Source organism: Scomber scombrus, chromosome 23 (assembly GCF_963691925.1).
Source record: "Scomber scombrus chromosome 23, fScoSco1.1, whole genome shotgun sequence".
In the NCBI taxonomy this organism is placed as follows: domain Eukaryota; kingdom Metazoa; phylum Chordata; class Actinopteri; order Scombriformes; family Scombridae; genus Scomber; species Scomber scombrus.
In genome coordinates this window covers 5,896,122-5,916,733 of record NC_084992.1, presented here as the reverse complement: position 1 = coordinate 5,916,733, position 20,612 = coordinate 5,896,122, and the positions used below count along the sequence as shown (strand labels likewise).

General features: G+C 38.8%; 1 protein-coding gene across 1 annotated transcript; it reads right to left on the bottom strand.

Annotated features, from left to right (window-relative positions):
- Positions 1 to 981: 981 nt before the first annotated feature.
- Positions 982 to 12,992, bottom strand: ankrd46b (ankyrin repeat domain 46b). Its single transcript, XM_062444975.1, has 4 exons — positions 12,896 to 12,992; positions 9,248 to 9,590; positions 3,491 to 3,649; positions 982 to 2,221 (listed from the first exon to the last, which is right to left on the bottom strand). The coding sequence occupies exons 2-4, from the start codon at positions 9,556 to 9,558 to the stop codon at positions 2,005 to 2,007; spliced, it is 687 nt and encodes a 228-aa protein (XP_062300959.1). The 5' UTR covers positions 9,559 to 9,590; positions 12,896 to 12,992; the 3' UTR covers positions 982 to 2,004.
- Positions 12,993 to 20,612: the final 7,620 nt, after the last annotated feature.

Genomic DNA, 20,612 nt, shown 5'->3' with positions numbered 1-20,612 from the left:
TAGGTAATAACATCCATGCAGTTGCTGTCATGACAATAAATTAACATTAATCTTTCCACAGACTGCTTTCCACAGTAAAGATATAGCACATAGGCTAGCTACTTCTTTTCTCATTTGTGGTCAGATATACCGTAAACCGATCAAACTGAATTCCTCATATCACTATTTTCCATGCTACTGTGGCTGTCATATTTCGCATGACAAGATGAGCGCGGTTTCCAGCGGAGAGCAGCCGACGAGGCTTCCGTACTATGGAAGTGGGCAAAAGTGGGCGTGGTTTCAGCTGAACTGGGTTGGAAAAACGATAGACGCCGCCCCCCTAGTCCACCTCCTTCCACCACATCACTCTAGCCCCGCCCCCAGAGTCCACCTCCTTCCACCACATCACTCTAGCCCCGCCCCCAGAGTCCACCTCCTTCCGCCACATCTCACTCCAGCTCCGCCCCCATAGACTATTTAGGCAGCCAGCTCACCTGTGTCAGCCTGGCTGACTTACTTCCCTACCTACACATTAGTTTAAGCTGTGTATTTGATGTAAGTCCCTTTGTTTCCATATGATTCATCTGTTTAGTAATTATGATAAATGTAATGGCAGATTATTTCTACCTCTTTAGTGTGAGTAATGGTTCTTTTCTCTTAGATATCTTTGGTTGATTGTTAGTTATTATTATGCATACATCTGACCTATGATTTCCTGCCTTATTCTTATTGCCAGATACAAACCAGCTTAAGTAATAAAATGGACTGGAACTGGATCCTCCTTGTTGTGTGATTGTTGTTCTAACAAACAACCCATTTCGTTGATCTACTATCCTTAAAACCAACACTCCATCCTCACTAGTCCAATATTTTACAAGTAGCCTATCCTAATTATGTAATGTTGCTTCATGTAGTTTTACGCCCCAAGCCGTCAGCAATTATAATTTGTTTCAAGTGAATAAATGACGCTCTGTTTTAACACCATCAACAGAACTCTTGTTGATTAGAACCATACATACACGATTTTATTCATTTTCCACATTAAATTAGTGTTTACTTGTTATTGTACACGGAAAATCAATAATGGAAAAGCTACAAGAAATAAAATATACATGGTTTACAAGGACATCAAGATAAAAATGAAAATACAACAAAACAAGAAATAACCATGAATCTGCTGTCATAATCATACAGTTTGTAATAGTTGTGCCTTAATATGAAGCTTGACAATAACACAGTAGATTTGAATGCAACAAAGCTGCTTCAGGTGGGAATGTCTTAATAAACTTTAGTGAAACATGAAGCTTCCTCCCAAAAGGCACACAGTCTAGTGCTTCTCCAACCTGCAGAAGATACAACACTCCTGCCTCTGTAAGCCTTCAAAATAAAACAGTTTCCAGTCAGAATAAGAAAGGATGAAGGGATAAAGACAGCAAAAGGTGCAGGATTTCAATAAAACATACAATATGCGACGGAAATTAATGCAGAGGATGTTTGATAAATAACACAATCGAGAGATCAAATGAGAAAACAAAAAGATAAAAAAAAAACGTTGGCAATATACAGCTTGTAACAGATCGTACAGTATGAATGAAAAGAAGAAGATGAAATGTCTTTATAAACAAAACAAGTGCATCATTTTCACACTTTTGAGTCGTTACATTTTTCAAAAGCATCTTGAGCTGTGGTCTCATTTTAAAGGGGGGGGGGGGGGGGGGGGGTATGTTACACAATATGGAAACAAGACCATCATTTTTGAGTCATTGTATTAGAAGAGGACACTGTCTGGGTGACATCTTGTTAATCACTTCACAACCTTTCAAACTTGCTTTTTTTTAAACATTTTTTTTTAAAAGTAACTTTCTGTAATTGAGGAAGAGTGTTTTGTTCTTTTGGATCGCTGCTCATAAGAAATACATTTTTGCTAACAATACAATCGGTTTCCCTGTTTAGGCAACCAAGAAAAACACAAATCGTTGAATTTCTCCCCCCCCCTCTCTCTCTCTCATCCTCTCCATCCTTTCCTCAGTGCACAAGCTCCAGCTGGCTGGTGGAGAAAGGCAGGACCCCACTGACGTAGTAGGCGATGCCCAGAGAGAGGAGGGCGATGACCACCAGCAGCAGCAAGACCCTCCAGAAGCCCAGGTCCTCCACAAACTCCTGCCAAGTGGTCCTGAAGCTGGACAGGACGCCCTCGCTGCTCTGCAGGTTGGGATTGAGTAAGGAGTGGCTCTCCATCGCACTGACAGACAGAGGAATAACAGTTAAAAAGGGGTGGACAGAAAAAATAAAGTTAATTTAACTCCCACACAGTCTGACGTATGAAAATGGGTTCAATCTGGAAAAAAACGTGTTGTCCAGAAAGCCAGACAGGTCATTAATAACAAACTACAAGAAAACAGCACCAACCAAAGACCTCCAGGATGTCACCCTCCCAGACAGCCTTAACACATTCTCAAGGATTAAAGCAAACTGAAAAGTTGTCCATGAGGAAATTTGTAAAATGAATTGAATTAAGAATTGCCTGAAATCAGGCATGGTGCCTGAGAACTTTAATCCCTGCATTCTACACCAAGTGTGACAGACTGAACACAGACTCTCAAAAGCTCCCTGCAACCCACGGACACTGTCTTTCAGGTGACGGTAGTCTTGTGAATGACATTCTTGCTTATGGTGAGGTGAACGACCTAAGCCTCAACACAGACAAGACAAAAGAAATAATAATGGACTTCAGAAAAAATCCACCCCCTCTGCAGCCCCTCATCATCAAGGAAACTGAGGTGGAAAGGGCTGACAGTTACAGATTCCTGGGACTACAAGTAACATCAGATCTGAGCTGGACTTTGAACACTGCTGCCACAGTGAAAAAAGCCCAGCAGAGACTGTACTTCATCAGGCTGCTCAGAAAAGCTGGTCTCCCTCTCACCCAGGTCTACATCCTCACCACAGGCATCACTGTCTGGTACGGAAACACCACACAGACAGAGAGGAAGGCTCTGCAAAGAGTCATAAAGACTGCAGAAAAAATTAACGGAACTGAACTCCCCTCCGTGAACACAATCTACACACAGTGCTGTCAAAAAAGAGCAGAGAGAATCATCAGAGACACACTACATCTAGCTCACTCCCTGCTCAAACACAAACACTGCACATACAACCTCAGGCACAGACGAGCGGACAGCATCACCACAAACAGAACACGCCTTTTTAAGAGCTTCTTCCCTGCCACAGTGAGACTCTTGGCCAAAACAAAATAAACTAATGTCCTGACCTCCGTCATATCATATCATATTGTCTCCTGGGCCTGTGCAATATACCTGTACAATATACGTGTGCAATTAACACTGCTCTCACTTTCCCTTTATATAGGGTTTTATGCAAGTACTTAGGCCAGTTTCAGCATGTTTCCTACCTCTATCTAACCTTTCATGCACTCTTTCTATTGTTCTCACTGATTACCTCACCCGGCTAACACAGTGCATCATTTTTAAGTCCTTTTATGACTGCTTACCTCTCACTATCGGCCATCTGCATAGTTTCCAGTTTGGAGTGAGGCCCTCTGTTGAAGCCTTTCACTTCCTGCTCCTCCAGTCCCTCCAGCAGACGAATGGCGTCCTTGTTGACGCCGCGTCTCTTGGCCAGCACCAGAGGGGTCGACCCATTGTGGTTACTGTTAATGAAGGACAATCAACAGATTTCAAAATTAAGAAGAAATGATCATGTTTTAAAATCTGAACTTCAGCCGCCACAGAGACAAATCAAATCCTTGGAGATTCAGACAATTCACAGTCAAATCAAATGAAATCATGCATGAAACCAGGCTTCAAGATACTGAGCTTATGTTTTGTGGTTTCTTTGAGCGAGCTCTGACTTTCATTTCCTGTAAATGAGTACATATTTTATTGTGTTTGGGAAAGGGACTGTTCCTGTCCTTTATTTATCAAGTGGAGATGAGATGGGTGGCTGGATTGTGACTTTGTATTGTTTCTTCTTTTTGGTATGATGCCAGAACAGATTCAATGGGCAACAGGACACAAAGGGACATTAATGCAACGCCTGGGACACACTGCCTACCTCTAACTCGACTCAATAAGGTTAAGCAGTGTGTGCTCAATTGTGAAGTACATAATGTGGGCTCAAGATGACGCATTTAAATGTCTTGTTTCGTCCACAACCTAAAAGATATTCAGTTTGCGACCATAGAAGACTAAAGAAATCAGAAAACATTCACATTTTAGAGGCTGGAATCAGAGAATTTTTTTTCTTAAAAAGTAGCTCCAAATGATTAATTGATCATCAAAATAGTTGCTGATTAATTTTAATAGTTCACAACTTATCAGTTAAATGACTGATTGTTGCAACTCTACTATCGAGCTACTTTTAATACACGTCCAAACAGCGGTTGAAGAGTAAAGACGTGGTTCCCCCTGAGCAGCAAGAGAGGACCTCCAGTCTGGACCAGGAGGATCCAGAGCCCCCTTTAACCTTTGTGTCTGATATGGACACTTTTGTCCAATTCCGATTTTCATTTTGTGACTATTTCATAGTGGTTTTAGCAAGAGCCTTGAGAACTGGTAAAGGTTAATAATTGTTCACGTTTCTGAATTCTATATATATATAATTCCTATATGACACCTTCCAACTCTGAGAAAATCAACTTTCTGGCACATATTTGAGATTTTTTTTTTCAGTTTGTTTTGCATGCATCTTCTAATCCACTTCTCCTCTATTGATCCACACCATTGATTTAATTAATTTCAGACTTTTAACCCCTTCAATGCCAGAAAATAGATTCCCTGGTAAAAAAAAAAATGGTGAAAAAAGCACATGAAAAGGTGGTTATTTCCAATATACTGAATGCAAATTGAATTTTGAATGGGATTATGACAGTCTTGGATATGTCATTGATGAGTAACAAGATTGATTTCCAGGGGTGTTTGTGTGCCGCAACAACAGGAAATGCGTTATAACAGATAAATCCCACCCAACAGTGGAAATTATGATCTTAGACCAGATAAACAAGCAAAGACAATGGGGAACTGCAGATTTTCCAAATGAAATCATTCTTTCTTGTTTCCCATAAGCAAACACAGGATGGTCCTCAGAGTAGTGATACTGCCAAGTAAGTGAAAGTATTAGTCATAATGAAAGACGGACAGACACAGCTGCAAATAATGATTATCTGTTGACTATTTCTTTCTTGATTAATCGATTATTTGTTTAGTCCATAAAATGGTGAAAAATGTCAACAGGTGTTTCCCAAAGCCCAAGATGACGTCCTTAAATGTCTTGTTTTGACCCGACCAACAGTCCACAACCTAAAGATATTTACTTTATTGTCATGGAGCTCAAAATAAACCAGAAAACACTCACAACCGAGAAGCTGGAATCAAAATAGTCGGCGGTCAATTTTCTGTCGATTAATCGTTGCAGCTCCAGCTCTAGCTCTATAAAGCATGGATGACAAAATGTTGGTAGGACTGATAACATATATGAAGAAAGTGATCGGGAGGACTTCCATGTACTGCCAAAACAGATAGAGAACCTGAACCCAGCGACCTCCATCACCATGGAGACAGTTTGAACTAGGAAGAGAAAGATATTCATCATCTCCTGATTACACTTTACAAGTCTTACATGTAGTTATAGTGTTAGAAAATATCTTTTATATGATTAATCTTTTACTGAAATTGTCATATTTGTCTTTTTAGGTCTGTGGTCACATTACTGTACTGTAAATGTCTTAATAAACCAGACATACTAAAAAAAAATAGTGCAATTAATAAAGTTTTAAGGTTTTGGGAAAAGGACTTGCTTCTTGTTCTTTGTTACTTGTGTTGTGTAGAGCAAAAAACAACAAATATGCATTCAAATCTATCAGTAATCATATTTAATCAAAAGACTTCAGCTGATTTAAAACTCTTGCTGGTGAGGAAAAACATGGGTGTTAAAACAAACAAACCCTCTGTTTGTTTCCGGGATGACTGGAGCTGGAGAAAAAACCCTAACAACCCCAAAACACAAACACAAACACATTTCGTGTAATGTGTTTCAGTAGCCGTGGCTGTGTGATGAGCCCAGTTTTGTTTTTACACCATTTCTCAATAGTTTTATAGGGTGTAGTGGTTCTAGGGAGAGCCTCACCCTCCTCAAAAGTCAGACTGAGGTGAACCTATATAGTCTCTAAAGATTTCTGTGGGGAAACACTGAGTCATGCTCATAAAAAACTAAATGACACACTGTGTAAACTACTGAGTGTTGATAAACTGTGTTTAATTTGTGTAAAGCATACTTCCTATTCAGTTATCTAGATAAGACTCTAGTGTCCTCATTATTTTAGCCCCTCTCTTTGTAAACCTCAGGCACACTTCTTAATAGTGATGTGTGACAGACTCTCCGCTCTGGAGTTTCCCACCATAGTTCCTGAAATGGAAAGAAGGTTCTCAAAAACGAACTGTTCAGTAATGAGAGGTATACAGGCCTTAAACCCTAAAAGCAGTTCATTCCTTCAAGATGACCAGGTGTTTGGCTTGGGTGAAATATATTGGTGTGATAAGGAAGATCTTATCAAGACAAAAAGTTACATAGTACTGGATGGAAATAGTATTTATCAAAACAATATGTGGTGATGACAAATTGCCACTCCTGTATTTTGTGAGTAGTAGGTCTAGTTTATTTTACACTGTTAGTAATTGAAGTAGATATGGGTTTTGCAGACAAAATTGGTAATGGCCAAAACCTGTGTGTGTTTGTGTGTGCACGTGCATACATGAGTGCATAATGTGTGTGTGCCACACCCAACAAAAATGTCTGGACACGCTCCTGCCAGAGAGGCAGATGAAACACCAACGAGTCCTGAGGTCAAACCTAATCTCACAGGGTTTATGATACAAGTCTAACCACATGTGGAAGTGACGTAGCACGTAGCTAACACACACACATTTCTTAGGGTTTTCTGTTATCTTCTGTTTTTTTCCCCCATGCATAAACTCTTTCACTTTTAACTTGATAATATATAGCTGCCGACAGTTTACCAGACACTATGATTAGTAAGCTATTTATGGTAATCTTTTGGGTGTATTGTTCAGCATGTATTTGCATTTTGGTGTTGAGGAAATGAAAGAGGATGTAATAATCTGCTCATTAACACCCCTCAAGTGCATCCACTTCCTTCATGACAATGACGTGGCAGCAAACTTCAACAGCTGGAAGTAAATGAGCTGGAGATCTTTTTCTAGACAATTAAGAACATGGCTCATAAGTCTCCAAATGTGTCAGCACAAATCTGGATAATAAGCTGCTGATTAACCCCTCTAAAACCTATAGTTTCATATTTTTTCCAATTCTGAGCTTTTTCTTTCAGTGTGTATCAATTATTATACATCCTATAATTCAGGGGGAACCTGTCCTCTCTTTCTAGTGCAGTTAAAGTCACAATCATGCATTAGCTTTGTGTGACTGGCCATCGGTCTCAATATCTTTAAGGTATCGACCAAAATCAATCGATACCAAGTAGTATGGAAACGTCTCCCATCAAACAATACCTGCAATAAAATATGACGTCTGTGGTGGTGAAGTCGTGGTATATTAGCGTGCTTAGCAATTCAGCAGCCACCTAAACGCTCTAAAGTGTGGCTACACTACACGCCTGTTACACCGGATAAAAACATATATGGAAAAAAACAGGAATACTAGTAATATGATTAAGCGCTTGTTTACACATGGAGAAAACTTATGGGTGGAGAACTGCACTATATTCACAAAGCCGACGTCTATTCTGAAGTGACACACCACACAATGTTTCTTCAGGTAAGATAAATGGTTAATAGATTAAAAGTTGTGTAGCAGACATGCTCATCCGAGTAAAAAAGCAGATGCTGGACCAAAAAAAGTCCACACAGTGCAGCTCCCAATGCTCCCATGTGTTATCATGAATCGGGAACAACCTCAAATAATCTGTGGGTGTTTCAGTGCATGACATGACTGCAGCTGCTGTTGAGGTAAACATTTATAAACTTTTATTTTTTTTTTGGCAATAGTACTTTGTGGGAGAGCTGCATGACTCAGATTAGTTAACCAACAAGAAAAGGTATTTTTAGACATTCCTAAAGCCAAAAAAGTAAAAACGTTCCTCAGTGTCAGCCAGTCACTTGTTATGATTTGCTGGTTTTCTTCGTCCTATGTGACAGTAAATGTAATATTTCTGGATTTTGGACTGTTGGTTGAACAGTTATCTGAAGACGTCACCTCAGACTATAAGAAACACCAGTGTATAAGTCGCATTTTGGGGGGTATCATGCAAGGAAAAACACTTTTCTATTAAAGACTAGTTTATATAAATGCACCAGTAGTTATTCATTTATAAACACATATGTTTATACTCCAAAACTTTTTCAATTTACTTTTATTTGAAACACAATCAAAACAGACATATTACATCTGAAACTGTGTGTCAGGTTGATGGTTAATGGTCCAGTAATGATTTGCTTAACTGAACTGGACCGGTATATTAACCAGACCGGGTTAGGCTTAGGCTATGAGTTTCAATTAAACCTTTTAAAAGAACACAATAACTTTACATATTTGGTACAGTGTGTAGTTGTGCGCTTACCGAGTCCAAAAAACTCTTCATCAGAGCTGTCACTGTGTGCTGTAAGGCTTACCAAGCTCACTGTGCCCGGACTCTGTGTCAGTCCCATAGTCAAACAAAGCATAATGCTCTGTTCCATCCAGTGGAAAAACCACATTCTTCATTCTTATTCTTCAGATCTGTGCTCATACTTTGTGTTGCTGCCAAGGCTCAAGTCATCTGTGCGCTTTTGCACGTATTGCTGCTGTGGGTTCCTAAAGTTTGGTCTCTAAACACTGAAACATAACACCAACTAATGTCTTAAATATTTCTGAGCAGCACACTAAATTACCACCCACCAGTGAACCTGTCTGTCTTTTCCCTGTACAACATACAGCATTAATGAGTCATCAATAGTTTATCTATTAGGTCGGTTTTTAGTTATTCTTAAAGCCAAAAAAAGTCAAAAGTGTGCCCAGTTTCAGCCAGTTATTTGTGAAGATGTGCTGTTTTCTTCATCTTATGTGACAGTAAATTGAATATTTATGGATTTTGGACTGTTGGTCAAACAAACTGATCTGAGGACGTCACCTTAAACATACATTTTTCACTGTAGATTCTGTAGATTAATTGATAATAAAGGGAATACAGCATCAGGGACAGGAACAGTACATCACACAAGAGCTTTAAATCTCTTACCAGATATCAATCTTCAGCCCGTTGGACACCAGGAACTGTATGGTATCCACATGCCCGCACAGGTGAAGCGCCGTGTTCCCTTGATAATCCGTCGCCAGCAGGTCGGCCCCGAACTTGTGCAGGAGGCGACATATGTCCACGTTGCCCCGGGCGGCGGCTAAGTGCAGGCCGGTGCGACCCCGGTTGTCGCGGATGTTGGGGTCGCATCCGGTCTCGAGGAGCCTCTTGGCGAACGGCAGGTCTCCATCGATGCAGGCCTGCAGCAGAGGCACGTTGGTCTGCGACGAGTCGTTGATGAAGACATAGGACATGTCCGAGTGGGTATCAGAAAATTCCAGCGTACCTGCATTTCAGATCGAGTAGGAAGACAAGAGATCATGTTTAAAGAATAATAAATCTAAATGATAGACCAGCTCACAAGAAGATCCTACATAACGTGTGCAAACATAACTGGGTGAATTAGAGTAAGGTTAAATACTGAAAACTTTAATAATAATGATAACTTATTTATTTGTATAGCACCTTTCATACAATAAATGAATCTCAAAGTGCTTTACAACAAAAGAAATTACATACACCAAGGAGAGATGTATTTGTACTTCGTCACTGTAAAAAAGGATTTGGGGTTAAAGTCAGATGGACAAATTCTATCATGCTCAGTGAACTCATTGGCTCCTACAACAAAGTAAAACGAGTTACAACAACTTCTATTTAAAATAAGACTTGAAAACTTGTGATAATCCATTCAACTAACTTTCCCACAACGCATTATGTATTTTTAGTGCTATTATAGAGACTCATGTTGAGTCAACTTTATTTAAATTTGTAAGAACTTGACAATATAAGTTCAACAAACATCATTTTTTATTCTCCTAATTAATCTTCTCAAGTTTAAATTATTTGACACACTAAGTTGAATCAACAAAACATATGTTGTGTCAACAAATTTCTTCGAGTGTAATAAATTTGACACCTTATGTTGACACATTTATTTGATTTGACTAAGTTAAGTTGAGTCAACAATTTATTTATTGTTTACAGTGTGTACTTAAGTAGATTTTCCAGGTATCTGTACTTTACTTTTCTTTTTCTGACGACTTTTGACTTTTACTCCCTACATTTGAACACAAACATCTGTACTTTCTCCTCCTTACATTGTCAAAACAGGCTCGTTACTAGGAAACCAAATATTTTCTTTGCCTTGGACAGAAATTCCAAAGACGGACCAGAGTGCGCCGCAAAGTCTGATCAAGACCCCTTTCTGGCAGGCGATACAGGACAATTGAGTCACAAAATGACTCAATTGTCATTTGATCCCCTCATCCCACTCACTTCTGTCTAGACTGTGTCCATTGATTTTTTTTCTGAGCAGGTTGTTAAGGAAAACTGTCCTATTTGGTAGCCCATCAGTGTATGAATGTGTGTGAATGGGTGAATGAGATGTAGTGTAAAAGCGCTTTCAGTGGTCATAACTACTAGAAAAGCACAGTCCATTTACCATTTATCAAAAGTGGTAAACATTCATTTTTGTTTTACTTAAGTTACATTTTAGAGCCTGTACTTTTACTTGAGTAAAGGAGTTGAATCAGTACTTCTACTTTTACCATTACTGATTTTTCTTCTTGTGTTGCTGGAAAACCGCAGAAGTGGATAGCAACTAATAAAAGCACTTGATGACACATGATATTGGTGGTAGGGAGGAAGTGTGTGACAGAGAAAGTTGCAGTGACTCAAGATAACCAAAAAGATAATATCAACACGTTAAAGAGTGCCAAAGTGAAGTTTAAACAGTGTTCAGCTTGTGATAAATGAGCCAAATGCTTCAACTGATGATATCGGAGGCGATAATAACACTATTTTTACCATTGTAATTACCTTCAGGATACAGCTAAAGCAAAAAGCTGCTTAATGTCATGAAGCAGAAATACCAAACATTACTGTGATCCAGCTCATGTGAGGATTGACCTTTTTCTACTTCAAGTTGTTAGATACTTTTGAATATTTTGTCTTGGAAAGCAATAAATTAAATATTAATATGAGTCCATCTTCTTAAATGTGAATATTTTTCTGATTTATTTTTGTCTTCTTTGACACTAAATTGAATACCTGGATATTTTGGGGTTGTGGGTTGTTTTTGAGGACATTTGAGGATGTCATCTTGTGCTTTTGGGGAAATTGTGATAGACATTTTTGACGATGTTATAGATTAAACCACTAATGGATCAGGAAAAGTGTTAATAGTTGCAGCCATAGTCGTGATAAAGTGGTGAAAATACTTTAAAAACTAGTTGAGACTCTGGCCTGTGTAACATTATATTTATATATTATCATTTATCTCCTTCTGTATAGTCTGATAGCTTTACTTTGTGGGTAACTGACCCTGTAAACTGACTAAAACAGCGCAGTGACACCTTTTTTAAACTATCAAATAAACTATTTTTACATTATTTCCTTTCACTTGGACTTGTATGACATTAAATTAACAACATCCATGATCTATAGCAGTGTGAATCCTGCAAACAACACTTCTTTTTAAAGACAAAGTTAAGAAAATATCATTTTTAGTAAACATTTAGCTTCAGATTAGGGTTGAGAAAAAGCCTTAAAATGTTGGTGTCTGATAGTGAACAGGGTTCCCACACATTTTCATCATTACATTTTCAAAACTTTTCCATAACTATTCCATAATATTTTACCCCATTTCCATGACTTAATTTAAGTAGTTTTACAAAGGTAGGCCACATAGCGACTGTAGGGAACAGTATCTGGTTATTACCCCCCCCCCCCCCCCCATCCCAAATCTGTTTCAGTTGGAGAGCTTAGTTGAGGCTTTTTGTTGAACATCATAACCAGAGCTGTCAACTTTTCAGAAAACCTTGGAGCGAGATTTTAGGGGGGCTTTTTCAAGAAAGTCGGGCTTTCATGGTCACAACCCCGACGTCAAAGACATTTTTATTCATTTTCTACTTTAAGGAAATGTGGGTGGGACAGTCAAATAAGAGGGAGGTCTGGTGGTCCTCCCCTAGGAACATTTTTAACAGAGTAGATGTCATTTCCTGTATTTTGGAGCCTTTTAAAAGGTGTTTTGACACTTTGATCTCATTAAATGATGGGTGCATTTTATAATTACATCCCAGAGCAAGTGTTTGGTCCAAGATCTTATTATTTATTATTGTACATACCTACATACCTATTGATTGACTATGATTTTATTGATTTACTTGGCACTGCATTTTAAGTTATTAATTTATTAATTATATTTTTATTTTTATTGAGCTGCTGCTAATGAATGAGGGCACATCCCTAATTCAAAACTTATTCCAAACCATTTCCAGGCCTGGAAAAACAGTTTTTTTCTAAATGCACAACTTTCCCAGGAATGTCATGACCGTGGAAGTGTAGCTGCAGCAGCGAATAATAATGAAAAGGAAATTCATCTTTACACTTCATATATTTACACGAGCAACTCCTCAAATTGCTCCCAAAATGACGCATTTAAACAGCTGCTAATGTTTACGATGGCTCAGGAGCTAAGGAGAGCTAACTTTAGCTTCAAAGCTGACACGATGTATCGACTGTAGAAACACACACACCTATAGGTAACTTGTGCTTATAGACGATCTAATGGTTGTCAAGTGTATTACTGACCTGTTATTTTGGTCAAATTCAGCCGAAAAAATGTGTATTTCGCTCCCTTCGAGCTAAAGCTGCAGCTGCTTCTTCTTCTTCTTCTTCGTTGTTGTTGTTGCTGCTTGCATCTAATATGTGTCTCACTACCGCCATCTAGTGGATTTAAATTACTCCTACCACCACCCGGCTTCTTCAAGCATTTCCTGCCCGAATCAATTCTTCCATACTCTGATATATCTTTTAAACATGCCCCCTCTTAGCCCTGTTCTTTCCATCCCCTTCATCATGTTATTTAAACAAATGTTTAGGTCCCCAATAGAAAACTTGGGAAAGGGGGCCCCCTATTGGCTGATAATGGCACGTTTTGCAATGACAATAATCCCTTCAGAGACTTCAGTGTTGGTATAATTAGAGTGAAATATTTTTGTTTCTCCTTTTTTATTTAAAATGTTCACGTACAACGTATTGTTCAGATGTACATCATCAGGTACAGACGTATTTTGTCTTTTTTAATTTTTTTTATTTCAATGCTGCTACATCTGTTCCCTAGTCCAACCCTGCCAGACACCTCATTACATTTATGACTGTTTTACACTTGTCCACAATACTCTCAATGTGACCCCTCCATGTTAATCTGGAGTCCAAATTAATTCCAAGGAATCTAAAAGATTTCCAAAGATGTCATTTATCATAATAGAGAATAGGATGGGACCAATCACCTGCAGCGTGCCGATCTCAACTTCATACTTATCAGACATTTCAGATCCTACCTTTACTTGAATTGTTCTTCTGTTCAGAAATTCCTTCACAACCCAAAACATTTGTTCCATGTTGGTACACACTCCAGTCACATAAGAGCAATATTATTTGAAACCAATGTAAGATTCAATGTGGATTCCTTAACATCTATCCTTGTTTACTCCCATCATTTAAGCAGACTAAGCTCTTCTAATCCAACAATTTTTCTATTACCTGGCCATTACTATCAGTTTTCTCACTTGAAGTCCCCACACCACACAATGCTTGCTCTATTTTTCCCCTCTATTTCTTCAAGCTTGTTCAATTCCATTCTCTTGGGGGGTTAGAGTAATTCACCACCACTCAGTTTCAAAAAAAGTTTATTTTAGAGAAGCACAGCTTCTGTGTTTAACATTAACTGTTTGTCAGCTTTCCCAGGAGTATATGAAACATTTTTTTTTGTTATGTAATGTATGTTTTCTTTGACAGGGTTAGATAAAACCTAACGTTACTTGTATGTTAAGCAAAGAACTTCACACTGGAATTATTTCACATATACTGCTTTTTAATCTAATAGTGTGTGGTGTTACAGTAAATCATAGGCAATCAGACCACAATTTAATAAATATTTATTTGCACAAAAACAAGCAGGTCCAACAATTCCCTGGCTAGATTCACAGTGGGGAAAAACAGGTAAAGCAACGAGAGAAGACAGAAGAGGAAGGGACACGAAGAGTTGTGACAAAGATAGGTGATTTGGCTGTGATAGTTATGTTTGATATCAATAATAATAATAAAAATGTTACTTGTATTTTTTAGAAATATAGTATATTAAGATCTTTGCTTTTTAAATGTCACAGAACCATCATGTAAATTTGTATTTTTTGTGTGAGTAATTTAGTTCATTTAATGGATAATTAGCATTGCAATTGGTTCATTCATGAGTGAAGCGTTGCATAAATTCCACCACCAGGCGATGCTGTCGAGTCAGTAAGAAACGAGCTGTGAAAGCCTCGAGAGAAGAAAACTGTTCAGTGAGTCTACAGCATGACAGCAGCAACTAGTTTATTTAGCAGCTGGGGAAAATACTGGTGGACTGTGAAGGTGAAGATTTTCTGCTTTATGTTGTTGTCAAGAAATTAATACACTGTTACAGTCCTGCTTGTAACTTAGTCCTTGGCTGCAACATAGACTATATAAAAACAGCTGAATGCTAGCCATATGCTCCAAACTTGACTTCAGCAAATCCTCCACCTAAACACATATTTTACCTTGATGTATGTGCCTATGTTACAAACATCAGCCATTAATATAGTCCAGCACAAGGATTATCTCTGATACCGACAGTGTTTCTTACCTGCTCCCTCAGGACACGCGAGCAGCATCTCCTGATGGAGCAGGAGCCATTACCAACCAAGTTTAAGGTGCCAGAGGAGACACCCTCCTTTATTGTTATGCTGTCTATCATTATTTCATGTCCCTCTCCCTTCATACCACACACCCAAAGCAATATCAGGGTCAAAAGTCTGAAACTGAAAAAAACTGACTTGAAACTCAAAAAAAGATTTGAAACAGAAAAAGTTTTTAATACATTGTTTTATTTTTCAAATTTCAACATCAAAAACTTGGACTTTTAGTTTCAAATCTCTTTTTAGAATGAAGAAAACATATGACCTCGCTCAATAGTGATCCACCTGTTCCTTCGTTAAAGGGGGGTCTGGATCTTGGTCCAGACTGGAGCTCCACTCCTGCTGCTCAGCTTAGCTGCTGTTTGGACGCCTGCAGGAAACAATTAAAACTTGCATTATAGAAAAACATGTATTAAAAATATAGCTTGATAATAGAGCTGCCACAGCTATCCATTTAATTGATTAATTTGAGCAGTTATAGTAGTTAGTTGAATAGACAACCAATCAGCCACAATTTTGATGATCAATTAATTATTTGGAGCTACTTTTTAAGAGAAAATTGTACTTACACTTACACTACAATTTCTCTACTTTGTTTTATTGAGCAGCAGTTCACAATCAACAAGCCACAGCATTATCATAGTGATCCTGGAAATGTCTGAATAGTTCAGTTGAATATACAAATGATATCAAAATAAACAAAAAGCTCAATATTAGATTAATATTAGCAATGAATTTAAACTCAATTTAAATGAAAGGTGTATGCAATCAGACCCTTCATTTGAACGGTTTAATGCGTCTCAGCAGCTCTTTTGCAAATAAGGAAATCAATATATTTACAAATCAACCCGATTATTACTATTTTTTTCGAAAGTATTTCAGTTATAAAGCTGAAAACGTCGCTTCAATTCACCTGTGCTTCAATTCACACAAATGACAATTGTTTCGAGGGGACGCGACACACCCGAAGCTTCTATAGAAACCTGATTGGCCATACTCACAGATGTCATCAGAAACGAGGAAGAGGAATGAAAATCGCCGCCATGGCCGTAGCTACCATTGAGGACACCGAGGTCATGTCCTCGCTATTTTTTTCTTGAAGTTTCGTTTCATTGTGAAGTGAAAATAGCCGACGAGACAATTATCCTTGCATCAACGGACCGTCGTGTGACACGTACTTGAAGATTCCGCTGCCATGTCAAAACGAAAGTATCCGGCGATAGCCAGCGGTGGAGTGAAGCCTTGAAATCGCCAGAAATATGTTGTCTACATTTGTGAATTGGACTTGACCCGATTTTGAAAACTGTTCATTCATTGGATGAGACCTTTTCTCCCTTTCCCAGCAGGCCGTGCTCCATTCCACATTTTAAGAACAAACAAAGAAAATAATATATTGCAGTTATAATTGTTAAATATACAACCATGGAAGTTGTAGAATACTGAAATAGGAGTTGATTTAAGTTGCAAAATTGGAAGTGATAAGAAAGAACTGGACCACAAAAGTGACCATGACTGAGAAATGTACAGCAAGAAAGCGGTATAAATACATCATGGATTACACCGCACTAGTATTTAAGTTGTGGTTTTCTTTTTGACCTCGGTATTTGAAAAATCCTGGCTACGGCCTTGGCAGCAGTAAGCTATGTAGAGCAGTTAAAAAAGCTCCACCTTGACCAGAGTTTAACATTAGAAAACAAATAGTCCTACATAATCTCAAATCAACATTAATTTTTCACGTAAACCTTTGACGCAATATTATCCAAATTTTGATGAATTCTTCCGTTTCTTTTTTTGTATTTTCTCCGTCTGCCAGCCCCCACAGAGCGCCACTGGAAATAAAGCAATGGGAACATCGGGCACCGTCTGCATTACAGTCGCTGTGACGCTTCTGCTTGTTGCACTTGCCGCTGGGTTTGCTTGGTGGCTGAAATCCCGAAAAAAACCTTCGCAAGATGTGGAGATGGACAATAGTTCTAAATCTCAAGTTAACGGGGCTCCTTTTTTTTTTTTAAATGATTGAGTTTGTTTTTCATGTTTGTTTTTTAAATGTTCTTAAAATAAAATGTAGCCTATTAAAACACGACTTTTATTTCTGCAACTCATTCATGTAAATTAAATTAACAATTGAATTTGAAATATAAATTGGATTAGACTAAACTGATTAAAAACTGAAACTGAAAACAGCTTCAGCTTTAAGAAAATATTGAATAAAACCTAAAATATCAAAGCTGATTTCACACATATTTAATGGAACATTTTTATTACAATTGAAAGGTTTCTTTTAAATATTTATAACCTGAAACATCTCAAAAAAATCTTAAAATTAAGGGCACCACTTCTTTAAATACGACTTTAAAAACACTGTTGCACAGTGAGTGCAGTCACTGTGCAACATGAGTGTTTGTTTGTCTCTGAGGTGGTTGCGTATTCTACAAAGTCGGTTATCAAATTAACACCTGCAGCTCAGGGAGCCCTCTGCCAGGTGTGCAGAGCGCACTGTGCACAGGTGGGGCAGGGAGGCAGGAAATTGATAGTTGGTGTTTAATGTGTGAACCATGTCTGTTTCTTTTGATTTTATCAACAATATCAAACTGAACACAAATGAATAATGCTTAAATATAAATCGACTAGTTCAATCAGATATCGTATGAACAGGAGGAATCATTACAGCAAGGAAATCTGGTGTCAGTGAAACATCAGCTGGGTCTTAACAATACACATTAATGAATATTTGATAATCAGTTATTATCCCACAGGAAATTAATAGCTAGTCGTTTACTCACCAACAAATACAAATTATATACAGGTGATCATATACAGGAAAATGAATGTGAAGTAAAATGTGGAATGAATATAATCGACTTTTAGCAATGCAACATTATGGTTTTTAACAAATTGTACATGATTTGTCAAAACGTATTTAGAACAAATGGTTGATTTAGGATATGTCCTGCTCAATATTTACAAAATGCTTTAAAATTTAAATGTAGAAATATTTCAAAAATCTTTCTTTTCATTTGATGTTATTTTTTTGTATAAGTACACTTAAATTAAGATATTTTTGAATCTTGCCAACCCTTTCTTGTCAGTGACACTTATATAGCAAGCATGAATACGAGCACAAAATAAGCAAAATTTAAATAAAACAAAATGTATGCAGAAATGTTAAACCCAAAGAAATCAGATAACAAATAAAACAGATTAAACACAATTAAAAGCCATAAAGTAAAAGTGAGTCTAGATGCTTTTTAAATGTATTAGAACAGACTCAGACTGTCTAAAGGCCTCTGACAGGCTGTTCCAGAGATGAGGGGCCGCTACAGAAAAGTAGTATTTTTTCTCCATGAACAGGGCACTGCCATCATTCTGAGGTGGGAGGATCTGAGGAGTCTGTTGGTGTCGTAAAGGGGGAGAAGTTCTGAATTATATGTAGGGATGAGATCATGGAGGAATTTGTAGCTAGTAGAATTTTGAATGTCCTCCTGTAATGAACCGGGAGCCAGTGTAAGGATGCGAGGATGGGGATGATGTGTCAATGTCAATGTCAATTTCATCTTTATTTATATAGTACATTTAAAACAGCCAATGGCCTACCAAAATGCTTAACAGTAAAATAAGCAGAAACAATAAAACAAATAAACAAACAATAAAAGCAATAAAAACAAAATAATATAAAGAATTAAAGCCGCAAGCGGCGATGGCGGGCCCTCGCTCACCCATGCCACCGTGGGGCCTGAGGCATGGCGGGGCTGTGGCGCGAAGCAGAAAGTGAGAAAAAACCTGGAAGGAGGCCAAAAATGCAATGTTTCGTTCATCCAGTAGGGGGCAGTCACAGGTAGTTACACATATGGTCTGGTGTGGTCTGGTGTGGTCTGGTGTGTTCAGGGCGGCCACTCATCAGTCATGTGAAGTTTGGAGTGAATTGGACAAAGCATGAAGGAGTTATGAGAGGTTGATGGTTCATCCACCAGGGGGCAGTAAAGTGTAACAAAACACAAGCGGTTGCGTTCAGGGTGGGACAGTGATTACACATGTGAAGTTTTGTGGAAATCGCACAATGATGATGTAAAATATGGCACTTCCTGTTTCCACTAGGGGGCGACACGAGTGAGATCGCCTATGAGCGAATGGAGACGTTGAGGTCGGCACCCTGGACCTGTGTACCAATTTTCATGATGATACGAGTTCAATAAAGCCATCAAAAAGCCAAACGTATTTTCATGGCGAGGAATTGATGGTCGCCGCGTCGCCACATGGACCCCATTACTCGTAGCTTCACAGTCTTCATAATGTAGCTTCACCAACTGGTTCTGAATGAATTTGATGGGGCAAAGTATGTAATTTTAATGAATCTTAGTTAACTTCCTGTTACCACCGGGGGGCGCTATGAGTTATGTGGGAAGTTAATATATCGGGACGTTCAGGGCGGAGCCATCATCATGTCCAGCAAGTTTGAAGCTGATTGGATGAAGTATGTGGGCGTGAGAGCCACTCATATGTACATGGCGAGCACGCCAAAGTTAGTTGAGCCCTGGCAGACACGCCCTTTGACCTACGGATGCGCAGAGCACAACTTAAGCTCAGCTAGGTCTGGAGATGTTGCGTACCTAATTTGAACTTGATCGGGCGAACACTGTGGGAGGAGTTAATTTTAGGCAGGAAAAATCAAAACCAAAATGGCCGACTTCCTGTTGGGTTGAGGTCATGAGGTCAAGGGGCTTTTTTGCATATGTGGGTATAATACATATGTGTACCGAATTTTGTGAGCATAGGACAAAGTTAGCAAAATTCCCTATGGGCATTTTTGGACTTTGTAGGGGGCGCTATTCCGCCATTCTGCGTCGACCATGTGCGACCACCCAAAAATATCGAATTTCGGATGAGGCCGGACGTCCGTGCAAAAGTATAAGCATTTTCGCATTTGGGAAAGGGGCGAAATAAGTAATATAAATAATAAACATTACAATTTCAATAGGGCTTTCGCCAGGCGACTTGCAGTCACCACTCGGGCCCTAAATATAACAGATGATAGACCGAATAAAGCGGCTATACTCCGCCAAAGGCCAAGGTGAACAAGTGCGTTTTAAGCAGTGTTTTAAAAGTGGAGAGGCTGTTTGCAGTCCGCACTGTGAAAGGTAATGCGTTCCACAGAGTGGGAGCCGCAACTGCAAAGGCTCAATCTCCTCTAGTTTTTAAGAGGGATCGAGGAACGTCCAAGACCACCTGATTAGCTGACCCAAGGGCTCTGGAGGGCTGATGCAGTTTAATAAGGTCAGACAGGTATTCCGGGGCCAGCCCATTCAGAGACTTAAAAACAAAAATAATCTTAAAATCAATCCTGTACCTAACCGGAAGCCAGTGAAGCGAAGAGAGCACCGGAGTTATGTGCTTGCGTTTCTTTGTCCCAGTTAGGAGACAAGCTGTTGCGGTTAAGCTCTGACTGGTCAATGCCGACATACAGGGAGTTGCAATAATCTAAGCGAGATGTAATAAAAGCATGGATAACTTTTTTTCAAGATCTTTCTGGTTTAGATATGGATTTAACTTTGGCTATAGAAGCCTCAGCTGCAGATTCCTGGCGTGGGATC